Source organism: Notolepis coatsorum (assembly GCF_963971535.1).
Source record: "Notolepis coatsorum genome assembly, chromosome: 7".
Taxonomy (NCBI): Eukaryota; Metazoa; Chordata; class Actinopteri; order Aulopiformes; family Paralepididae; genus Notolepis; species Notolepis coatsorum.
Window position 1 is genome coordinate 6,603,495 of NC_140171.1, and position 13,191 is coordinate 6,616,685.

The 13,191-nt window shown below is 41.1% G+C and overlaps 1 protein-coding gene across 1 annotated transcript; it reads right to left on the reverse strand.

Moving 5' to 3' along the window:
* Positions 1–5,705: 5,705 nt before the first annotated feature.
* LOC311232600 (uncharacterized protein) lies at positions 5,706–12,256 on the reverse strand (the record flags this gene model as incomplete). Its single annotated transcript, XM_084319460.1, has 2 exons — positions 5,706–6,197; positions 12,242–12,256. Coding segments are annotated over 2 exons (507 nt in total), but the record flags the coding sequence as incomplete, so codon positions are not given.
* Between the last annotated feature and the right edge of the window lie 935 nt (positions 12,257–13,191).

A 13,191-nucleotide genomic window follows, 5' to 3' on the forward strand; every position in this document is an offset into this window, starting at 1 on the left:
ATAATAATAATAATAATAATAATAATAATAATAATAATAATAATAATAATAATAATAATAATAATAATAATAATAATAATAATAATAATAATAATAATAATAATAATAATAATAATAATAATAATAATAATAATAATAATAATAATAATAATAATAATAATAATAATAATAATAATAATAATAATAATAATAATAATAATAATAATAATAATAATAATAATAATTAATAATAATAATAAATAATAAATAATAATAATAATAATAATAATAATAATAATAATAATAATAATAATAATAATAATAATAATAATAATAATAATAATAATAATAATAATAATAATAATAATAATAATAACTGGACTTTTGAAGAAGTCTTTAATCATCATAAATCAAATCAAATCAAATTCATTTATAAGGCCCGACAACACACGTTAATGTCCCCATGAGCCGTACAGGTCTTCTTTAAACAAGTCAAGAAGAAAACATAACAATAAGTCAAGAACAGAACAAGAACACCATAAGGTCCAAAAAATTTAAGATAATGCAAATAAATGAAAGAATGCAAGCACTCCTAGACATACCCCACGCGAAGGTAAGGAAAAACTCACTAAAACCTAACAATAGGGAAAAAAGCTCCACAGGCAGTGTGGAGGAGAGAAACCTTAGAAGTGCAGTGACACACTCATGCGATGGGCGGCACACACAGGAACATGCACACATTCATTTTTTCTTTGGGTCGCCAATGAAATCGAGTCTCTGCGCTTGACCCATCCCATCGTCCTTCCCACCCAAGGGCAGCCGGGAGCCGATAGGGGCTTCTGCATGGGCAAGGGGCGTCATTTTGTTTTCAATGGTGGAGGGGACACATTTGGGGGTGTGGTCACAGTGGCATTGTTTCAGTAAAAGCCAAGGTATGGCGAGGAGGGAGGGTTGCTGTTGCGGCCGGTGCTATGTGTAGTTGGAAGGTCGCGGGGGAGAAGCGGGGGTGCCCTGTCCCCCCCTTCGTAGATTTTCTTCTTAAAATCAGTTGTGCAATAGTACATTTTGGTGAGTTGTTTCTATACAATTCACTTATGACAAGTCATAACGCTGCAAGTCTCGGAACGTGCATACTGCGTTGTGTGTGTGAGAGAGAGAGAGAGAGAGAGAGAGAGAGAGAGAGAGAGAGAGAGAGAGAGAGAGAGAGAGAGAGAGAGAGAGAGAGAGATATCGCGCTATTTATTATCTAAAAAGCAGGCATGGCCAGCAACCTCATTTCACTGTCTGTATGCGCCCCTAGACATCATATTTGAAGACCCTGATCAGATAGGCCAAATTTATTAGCTTGATCCATTTACATTGGCTGCGACGATACATTGGCCTGGTGGGTACTTGGCCGGCTTGGTTGTTTATTCTGAGACAAAGAGCAGCCACCTCTCTTCTGGCGTTCAACTACAACGCGGCAGCGCACGTCACAAATGACACGCAAATTAGATGATTTTTTTCACAAGCCAATGGCTCGTCCCTCGCCAAGTACTCACCTGGCTACTTGTCATTGCATAACAAAGACCCTCAGAGAGGGAACAAGCAGCCGTTTTCCGTGTGGTCCTAGTGCCGTGTTATTATTGTGTAACATTGTTTTGGACGGTAAAAAAAAGTGCGGGGGGACAATAACTGCCTTCTGAAACCATGCAGGGGACATGTCCCCCGTGTCCCCCCCATAATTACGCACCTGGGCATGGGGCAGCGCCCCGGGGATCAATCCAAGTGCTCCTGTCCGTCTTCATCAGGGAACGCGACAGCGTCAGCGATCTGTTGTGCATGTCTTTCCATTGGGTTTATCTTATCGGGAGGGGAAACCCTTGCGAGCACGGGGAGAACATGCCAACTCCACACATTCCGGGAGATACCCCACCTGGGTACCTGACAACGTGGAAACCTGGTCCCCAAGCGGGAATGGAACCCTGGACCTTCTAGCTGTGAGGCGACAGTGTTAACCACTACACCACCATGCTCCTGTCAATGAACAGAACGCCCCCTCAAGATACAGAGAGTAGACTGTGCACTACAATAACAAATCAAATGATCTGAAGCTGAAATAAATGACACTCCTGACATTAACATTCCACAATAAGCTTTTTCTGACTGAATTAACATCATTGTACTGAATCGTTAACAAACATGTTCCACAGATTCAAGAAAGTTGTATTAAATTGTTGAAAAGGTACAGAATATCTCCCCATTAATTCTTTCAGCGCCGGCGGATATAGCCATCTTTGTTCCTATACTGCGCCACCGCTCTAAGAGATAGGGATGCATAGGGCTATATCTATATTCTATATTATAGCTATGGAGACAATACTATGGCTCATTTGACATCAACCATCCATCGTTCAACATGTGAAAAAGAATAAATTTTTTCATGTAGGCCTATACGTTCGCGTATAGTTTAGGAGTGATGCATCATCCGGGCTAATTCCTGAAAAGCTGAGTTATAGGGCGCTACGTGAATTCTTCTATAATTCTCAATACGTTAGTTTACCAATAGGTTAAAGTGTTATTAGTGCGATTTTAGTATTCGTTTTGTTGTTGTTGTGATCGCGAAAGTCGGCCATTTTGAAAAAGCGACTGTAGTCATTTTGACGCCATTTTGAAGAGGACATCCAGAGCTTTCAATGAGCGTTGGAATTTTAAAAAATACACTTCCCAGAGGCCTCTAGGTGACTTCAAGCTAATTAGTTCTGTATGAATTTTTTTAATATCTCTTATTACTCGGGATAATATACCACAAAACTGAACGTTATTGGCATATATTGGAGCACAGTTAGTTTGCCTCCCCTATTTTGAGCATTTAGCAACAATCAGATTTGAAATCAGTTTAAAAATGGCGGACTTCTTGCAACATTAAAAAACCTACTGTACATACAGTATATTTCATTCTCTGTTCCTTATGCACGCCTGGTGATAATAAATCCAAATTGAACTCACCCATTTGAAAGATAAGATTTGGCAGGATCCATAAATGTGCGAATTGGCTATAATAAGCAGGGATGCGTTCTTCATGGGACGAGGCTGCCAAAGATTTGAGCAGAAGCGCCTGCACGCACATGCACGGCACGCACGTGCACACAGGAATGCGCTGCACTCGCCAACTCGCTATAAGTACCCACCTGGGCTACTTTGCATATCAATAGCGCCGGTCGTCTGGTGTGTTAAATACGTTCTCAGATACATTCACACCTAACTTGTGAATGAAATGTGTTACATTCCATTTGTAGAGGCAATTAGGCACTGTCTTTAGTCTGTGCTTAAGCGAGGGAACATTTATGCGCATGCGCGGGAGCGCGCGCACGCGCCGGAAGCACGTGTGCACGTGGCGTCATTAGCGTGCGTGCAATCAGAGTTGATATGAGGAACGCACCGCTGATAATAAGGTAATTTATAAGCCTGCTATTCTATATTCTATAATAATTAGGGATGCACCAATATGAAAATTTGCCACCGATACCGATTGTTCAACTAACACAATCGGCCGATACCGATACCGATATTTGTGGATATTTTTTTTTTTTTATATATTTAAAAAAAAAATTAAACTACTGTATATTTGTGTTACAAATTGTGCTCACTGATATGAACATAGGCCTCTTTACTTACTTAAAAAAAGGAAACATCAAGAAATAGCACTATCTCTCTCCCAGTATGTTCTGCAGGGCTGCAGCTAGATACTAGTTCTCCCAGTATTGTCTACCGGCTCATGGGCTGCAGCTGAATAATTGTCTCAACCATAGTCTCAACCAATGAAATTTTGATTGACAGTCGATTCTACCAATTACGTCACACACCGCTTGCACCCGCCTCTGCTGTTACCACCAATCGGCAAGCACGTATACATTTTTTACTTCCGCTTTTGTCCGCCATTGATTTTGACGAGAGAGGTTTTCTAGAACAACAACAACGGCGCGCGGCGCGGCCGACGTTTATCTTTTAGCTCCGCAGGATGACTTAAATGAGGCAGAATGATTTTACTGCAACGATTGTTATAATAAAACAAAGCCTTTCTATACATGTGTCTGATTTAAAACTTTATTAACAGATTGCAGAATGGGTAAAACTCAGGGCTCTATGAACAACGGAAGGAACTGAGCTAGTATGAAAGTGGGCTTGCTACGTTCGGGTAAATAATATGCTGATGTTATTGAACGTGTAACACTAACTATATAACGTTAATGCCACAAAACGAATGCCTTGTTAATCATAAGTAGTAACTTTGATGCAGTAGCTTGTGTGTGTGTGTGTGTGTGGGGGACTGGGGACCGTTGTGGAGGTCGCGAGTGAACTTTTTTTTGTCTTTTGACGCTACACAAATTGATGGATATTTATCGGCTACTGCCATCGGCACATTCGAGCTTATCGGCCGATAGGCCGATTGCAGTCAACAAGGCAGTTATCGGCCGATACCGATACCCGACCGATACATCGGTGCACCCCTAATAATAATATTTCAAATTGCATTGTTCCGGATGGGAGAATTCAGTACTGTATCTACAAAACCTTCTGTTTAATCATCTTCCCTTTATTCATTTCCTTAGATTTTTTGTACACGTGATCTAAAGAAGGTACTGAACGAACTCAGTGGCAGTTTATCAATGATGTCTGGTCATTTTTAGCATGGTGTTATTCACTGTCAAAGATGCAATAAAAAAATCATATTTCATCACAATTTAAGCAAGCCTAGTAATAGACACAATATTTCTGACACTGGGAGTACATTCACTGAGGTCCATAGATGTCCCTATCAGGAACATGCAAATGGACCTTATAGAAGTGGAGCAATATTCCATTTACTTAGGTATGTATTTTAGGCGGATTTTAATCTTGGTATCTAGGGACATCTATGGACCTCAGTGAATGTATTCCCAGTGTCAGAAATATTGTGTCTATTACTAGGCTTGCTTAAATTGTGATGAAACAAAGTAGAATATGAATTGTGATTTTTCTTCGCATCTTTGACAGTGAATAACACCAACACCATAGCAGGCTTATAAATGACCTTATTATAGCCAATTCGCACATTTATGGATTGTGCCAAATCTTATCTTTCAAATGCCTGAGTTCAATTTGGATTTAGTATCACCAGGCGTGCATAAGAACAGATAATGAAATCTACTGTATGTACAGTAGGTTTCTTATTCTTGCCAGAGTGCCGCCATTTTGAAACTGATTTCAAATCTGATTGTTGCTAAATGCTCAAAATAGGGGAGACGAACTGCGCTCCAATATATGCCAATAACGTTCAGTTTTGTGGTATATTATCCTGAGTAATAAGAGATATTAAAAAGATTCATACAGAAGTAATTTGCTTGAACTCACCTAGGAAGTGTCGTTTTGAAAAATTCCAACGCTCATTGACAACTCTGGATGTCCTCTTCACAATGGCCTCAAAATGACTACAATTACCGATGGTAACTTTTTCAAAATGGCCGACTTACGCGATCACAACAACAGAAAAACGAATACTAAAATCGCACTAATAACACTTTAACCTATTGGTAAACTAACGTATGATAATATACATTATAACTGCTGTACGTTTGACAAATAAAACGACAATTTTGTCAGACAGTCCGCAGAGCTTGATTTATGACGTGATGTCATTTGCGGTCCGCCGGCGGGGCTAAAGAGGTTAAAACGAATAACAAAAGTAAGGGGTCTGGGATGTTCTTTTAGAGCCTGACGCATTCAAACTCCGGCCCCTCTGACGTCTGGGGCATTTCTATGCAGAACACCTCTTTGTTGACGGGCGGCGGCGGCGGCGTGCCGGGAGGGCTCCCCACTCCCGAGTCTGGACTCTGGACCGGGTGGGACGCGCGGCCGGCTGCGTACTTCCTCTCCGTCTGGTTGTGCCGTGGCTTAGGCGGCGGCCCCGCCCCCTGGCGAGGAGGACCTTGCGCGCCGTCGCCGTTGGGCCTGAAGCGCTTGAGCTTGACCGCGTCTTTGCCGTCGCGGCCGCAGGGCAACAGGACGGCGACGTCCTTGCGGAACTTGGAGCTCAGGCCGAAGTAGATGAGGGGGTTGTAGAAGCTGGCGGACTTGGCGAAGAGGCTGGTGAAGATGCTGGTCAGGCTGGGCACGTGGAAGCCCCAGGCGGACCACACAGAGACCACCGCGTAGGGAGACCAGGCCAGGATGAAGGCGGTGCAGATCACCACGGATACCTGCAGGAGGAGCGGAATGTAAAGTTAGTTTCTATGACCTCGCCGTTATTTCACCTTCACCTCCCGTATCTCCATTCAGATTCAGATTATTTTATTGTCACCGCTTTTTCAAATGTACATACATTGAGAAAAACGTGAGATGCTTGTTTTTCCCGGCTCCTAGTAGTAGATTTGTAGACAACGATACACAACGATCTATACAAACTATACAATACAAGGTATATGTTTTTTACAAGGTACAAAACTGTGGATACATTAAAATAAATTATTCTTGTAGCCGAAGTGTGTGTGTGTGTGTGTGTGTGTGTGTGTGTGTGTGTGTGTGTGTGTGTGTGTGTGTGTGTGTGTGTGTGTCATAAGGGTGCTTTTGTTTAAGAAGATTATGTACTTTCAAATTGTAAGCCTGCCAAGGTGGAAAGGACTGTAGGACACAATGAAAAGCAACATGACTGGACCACGTGCCAGTTTAACACCAACATGACTGGACCACATGGCAGTTTAACACCAACATGACTGGACCACATGGCAGTTTAACACCAACATGACTGGACCACGTAGCAGTTTAACACCAACATGACTGGACCACATGGCAGTTTAACACCAACATGACTGGACCACATGGCAGTTTAACACCAACATGACTGGTCCACGTGGTAGTTTAACACCAACGTGACTGGACCACATGGCAGTTTAACACCAACATGACTGGACCACATGGCAGTTTAACACCAACATGACTGGACCACATGGCAGTTTAACACCAACATGACTGGACCACATGGCAGTTTAACACCAACATGACTGGACCACATGCCAGTTTAACACCAACATGACTGGACCACATGGCAGTTTAACACCAACATGACTGGACCATATGGCAGTTTAACACCAACATGACTGGACCACGTGGCAGTTTAACACCAACATGACTGGACCACATGGCAGTTTAACACCAACATGACTGGACCACGTAGCAGTTTAACACCAACATGACTGGACCACATGGCAGTTTAACACCAACATGACTGGACCACATGCCAGTTTAACACCAACATGACTGGACCACGTGGCAGTTTAACTCCAACATGACTGGACCACATGGCAGTTTAACTCCAACATGACTGGACCACATGGCAGTTTAACACCGACCACGTGGCAGTTTAACACCAACATGAATGAATGAATGAATGAAAACTTTATTTAACAGATTGCAGAATGGGTACAATACAGTACGGCTCAATACATACAATTGTTAAGGGGATGCAGACCTGAGAAAGACGTTTGTCTTGTTTCCATCAGGGTCCCCCATGACTGGACCACATGGCAGTTTAACACCAACATGACTGGACCACATGGCAGTTTAACACCAACATGACTGGACCACGTAGCAGTTTAACACCAACATGACTAAAACAAAAACGCAAAAAAACGAACGCAAAAAAAAGAACGAACTAAAACCCAAAAAAAAAACGCAAAAAAACGAACGAACTAAAACGAAAACGCAAAAAAATTAACGAACTAAAACGAAAACGCAAAAAAACGAACGCAAAAAAAATAACAACCTAAAACAAAATCGCAAAAAAACGAACAAGAAAAAACGAACGCAAAAAAATTTACGAACTAAAACGAAAAAGAACAAAAAAAGCGCAAAAAAACGAACAAACTAAAACGAAAACGCAAAAAAAAAACGCAAAAAAAAGAACGAACTAAAAGGAAAATGCAAAAAAGCAAACGCAAAAAAAAGAACGAACTAAAACGAAAAAGAAAAAAAAAACGCAAAAAAACGAACGAACTAAAACGAAAACGCAAAAAAATGAACGAACTAAAACGCAAAAAAACGAACACAAAAAAAAGAACCTAAAACAAAATTGCAAAAACGAACGAAAAAAAAAGAACGCAAAAAAATGTACGAACTAAAACAAAAAAGTACAAAAAAACGCAAAAATATGAACAAACTAAAACGAATACGCAAAAAGAAAAACGCTAAAAAATTAACTAACTAAAACAAAAACGCAAAAAAACAAACGCAAAAAAAATAACAAACTAAAACGAAAAAGAACAAGACACCAACATGACTGGACCACGTGGCAGTTTAACACCAACATGACTGGACCACATGGCAGTTTAACACCAACATGACTGGACCACATGGCAGTTTAACACCAACATGACTGGACCACGTGGCAGTTTAACACCAACATGACTGGACCACGTGGCAGTTTAACACCAACATGACTGGACCACATGGCAGTTTAACACCAACATGACTGGACCACGTGGCAGTTTAACTCCAACATGACTGGACCACATGGCAGTTTAACTCCAACATGACTGGACCACATGGCAGTTTAACACCGACCACGTGGCAGTTTAACACCAACATGACGGGACCACATGGCAGTTTAACACCAACATGACTGGACCACGTGGCAGTTTAACACCAACATGACTGGACCACGTAGCAGTTTAACACCAACATGACTAAAACGAAAACGCAAAAAAACGAACGCAAAAAAAAGAACGAACTAAAACCCAAAAAAAAAAAACGCAAAAAAACGAACGAACTAAAACGAAAACGCAAAAAAATTAACGAACTAAAACGAAAACGCAAAAAAACGAACGCAAAAAAAATAACAACCTAAAACAAAATCGCAAAAAAACGAACAAGAAAAAACGAACGCAAAAAAATTTACGAACTAAAACGAAAAAGAACAAAAAAAGCGCAAAAAAACGAACAAACTAAAACGAAAACGCAAAAAAAAACGCAAAAAAAAGAACGAACTAAAAGGAAAATGCAAAAAAGCAAACGCAAAAAAAAAAACGAACTAAAACGAAAAAGAAAAAAAAAACGCAAAAAAACGAACGAACTAAAACGAAAACGCAAAAAAATGAACGAACTAAAACGCAAAAAAACGAACAAAAAAAAAGAACCTAAAACAAAATTGCAAAAACGAACGAAAAAAAAAGAACGCAAAAAAATGTACGAACTAAAACAAAAAAGTACAAAAAAACGCAAAAATATGAACAAACTAAAACGAATACGCAAAAAGAAAAACGCTAAAAAATTAACTAACTAAAACGAAAACGCAAAAAAACAAACGCAAAAAAAAGAACAAACTAAAACGAAAAAGAACAAAACACCAACATGACTGGACCACGTGGCAGTTTAACACCAACATGACTGGACCACATGGCAGTTTAACACCAACATGACTGGACCACATGGCAGTTTAACACCAACATGACTGGACCACGTGGCAGTTTAACACCAACATGACTGGACCACGTGGCAGTTTAACACCAACATGACTGGACCACATGGCAGTTTAACACCAACATGACTGGACCACGTGGCAGTTTAACTCCAACATGACTGGACCACATGGCAGTTTAACTCCAACATGACTGGACCACATGGCAGTTTAACACCGACCACGTGGCAGTTTAACACCAACATGACGGGACCACATGGCAGTTTAACACCAACATGACTGGACCACGTGGCAGTTTAACACCAACATGACTGGACCACGTAGCAGTTTAACACCAACATGACTAAAACGAAAACGCAAAAAAACGAACGCAAAAAAAAGAACGAACTAAAACCCAAAAAAATAAAACGCAAAAAAACGAACGAACTAAAACGAAAACGCAAAAAAATTAACGAACTAAAACGAAAACGCTAAAAAACGAACGCAAAAAAAATAACAACCTAAAACAAAATCGCAAAAAAACAAACAAAAAAAAACGAACGCAAAAAAAATTACGAACTAAAACGAAAAAGAAAAAAAAAAAACGCAAAAAAACGAACAAACTAAAACGAAAACGCAAAAAAAAAACGCAAAAAAAAGAACGAACTAAAAGGAAAATGCAAAAAAGCAAACGCAAAAAAAAGAACGGACTAAAACGAAAAAGAACAAAAAAAAACGCAAAAGAACGAACGAACTAAAACGAAAACGCAAAAAAATGAACGAACTAAAACGCAAAAAAAACGAACACAAAAAAAAGAACCTAAAACAAAATTGCAAAAACGAACGAAAAAAAAAGAACGCAAAAAAATGTACGAACTAAAACAAAAAAGTACAAAAAAACGCAAAAATATGAACAAACTAAAACGAATACGCAAAAAGAAAAACGCTAAAAAATTAACTAACTAAAACGAAAACGCAAAAAAACAAACGCAAAAAAAAGAACAAACTAAAACGAAAAAGAACAAAACACCAACATGACTGGACCACGTGGCAGTTTAACACCAACATGACTGGACCACATGGCAGTTTAACACCAACATGACTGGACCACATGGCAGTTTAACACCAACATGACTGGACCACGTGGCAGTTTAACACCAACATGACTGGACCACGTGGCAGTTTAACACCAACATGACTGGACCACATGGCAGTTTAACACCAACATGACTGGACCACATGGCAGTTTAACACCAACATGACTGGACCACGTAGCAGTTTAACACCAACATGACTAAAACGAAAACGAAAAAAAACGAACGCAAAAAAAAGAACGAACTAAAACGAAAAGAAAAAAAACGCAAAAAAACGAACGAACTAAAACGAAAACGCAAAAAAGAAACGCAAAAGAATTAACAACCTAAAACTAAATTGCAAAAAACGAACGGAAAAAAAAGAAACGCAAAAAAATTTACGAACTAAAACGAAAAAGAACAAAAAAAACGCAAAAAAAACGAGCGAACTAAAACGAAAACGAAAAGAAAACGCAAAAAAATGAACGAACTAAAACGAAAACGCAAAAAAACAAACAAAAAAAAAAGAACGAACTAAAACGAAAAAGAACAAAACACCAACATGACTGGACCACGTGGCAGTTTAACACCAACATGACTGGACCACGTGGCAGTTTAACACCAACATGACTGGACCACATGGCAGTTTAACACCAACATGACTGGACCACATGGCAGTTTAACACCAACATGACTGGACCATGTGGCAGTTTAACACCAACATGACTGGACCACATGGCAGTTTAACACCAACATGGACTGGACCACATGGCAGTTTAACACCAACATGACTGGACCACATGGCAGTTTAACACCAACATGACTGGACCACATGGCAGTTTAACACCAACATGACTGGACCACATGGCAGTTTAACACCAACATGACTGGACCACGTGGCAGTTTAACCTCCAACATGACTGGACCACGTGGCAGTTTAACACCACATGACTGGACCACATGCCAGTTTAACACCACATCACTGGACCACGTGGGCAGTTTACCACCAACATGACTGGACCACATGCAGTTTAACACCAACATCACTGGACCACGTGGCAGTTTAACACCAACATGACTGGACCACGTGGCAGTTTAACACCAACATGACTGGACCACGTGGCAGTTTAACACCAACATCACTGGACCACATGGCAGTTTAACACCAACATGACTGGACCACATGGCAGTTTAACACCAACATGACTGGACACATGGCAGTTTAACACCAACATGACTGGACCACGTGGCAGTTTAACACCAACATGACTGGACCACGTGGCAGTTTTACACCAACATGACTGGACCACATGCCAGTTTAATACAACCTTCAGAGGCCATTGACTTGAGGGTCCAATGCTTCCCAGCAGTGGAAAACACAAACAAAGTACATTCAATATCAAATACTTTTTTTACTTAATACCATACTTAAAGGTGCTATAGGATAGATAATATGCATGTCATGTATCCAATCAGGTGCATTCCACATGGGGAAATGGTAAGAAGGACACCGTTAATTTCAGTTAATTTACCGTCATTGTGCCAATTCCCCCCCTCCCCTACCTGGGTGTTGTGCGCATGTTCTCCTACTGGTCGGTACAAGGGAACCCTGAAGTATCTCTCTCTCTCTCTCTCTCTCTTCCTCTGCTCACTATGTGACGTCTCTCTCTCTCTCTCTCTCTCTCTCTTCCTCTGCTCACTATGGTGACGTCTCCTCTCTCTCTCTCTCTCTCTCTCTCTCTCTCTCTCTCTCTCTCTCTCTCTCTCTTCCTCTGCTCACTATGGTGACGTCTCTCTCTCTCTCTCTCTCTCTCTCTCTCTCTCTCTCTTCCTCTGCTCACTATGGTGACCGTCTCTCTCTCTCTCTCTCTCTCTCTCTCTCCTCTCTCTCTCTCTTCCTCTGCTCACTATGGTGACGTCTCTCTCTCTCTCTCTCTCTCTCTCTCTCTCTCTCTCTCTTCCTCTGCTCACTATGGTGACGTCTCTCTCTCTCTCTCTCTCTCTCTCTCTCTCTCTCTCTCTCTCTCTCTCTCTCTCTCTCTTCCTCTGCTCACTATGGTGACGTCCTCTCTCTCTCTCTCTCTCTCTCTCTCTCTCTCTCTCTGTCTCTCTCTCTCTCTCTCTCTCTCTTCCTCTGCTCACTATGGTGACGTCTCTCTCTCTCTCTCTCTCTCTCTCTCTCTCTCTCTCTCTCTCTCTCTCTCTCTTCCTCTGCTCACTATGGTGACGTCTCTCTCTCTCTCTCTCTCTCTCTCTCTCTCTCTCTCTCTCTCTCTCTCTCTTCCTCTGCTCACTATGGTGACGTCTCTCTCTCTTCTCTCTCTCTCTCTCTCTCTCTTCTCTGCTCACTATGGTGACGTCTCTCTCTCTCTCTCTCTCTCTCTCTCTCTCTCTCTCTCTTCTTCCTCTGCTCACTATGGTGACGTCTCTCTCTCTCTCTCTCTCTCTCTCTCTCTCTCCTCTCTTCCTCTGCTCACTATGGTGACGTCCTCTCTCTCTCTCTCTCTCTCTCTTCTCGCTCTCTCTCTCTCTCTCTCTTCCTCTGCTCACTATGGTGACGTCTCTCTCTCTCTCTCTCTCTCTCTCTCTCTCTCTCTTCCTCTGCTCACTATGGTGACGTCTCTCTCTCTCTCTCTCTCTCCTCTCTCTCTCTCCTCTGCTCACTATGGTGACGTCTCTCTCTCTCTCTCTCTCTCTCTCTCTTCCTCTGCTCACTATGGTGACGTCTCT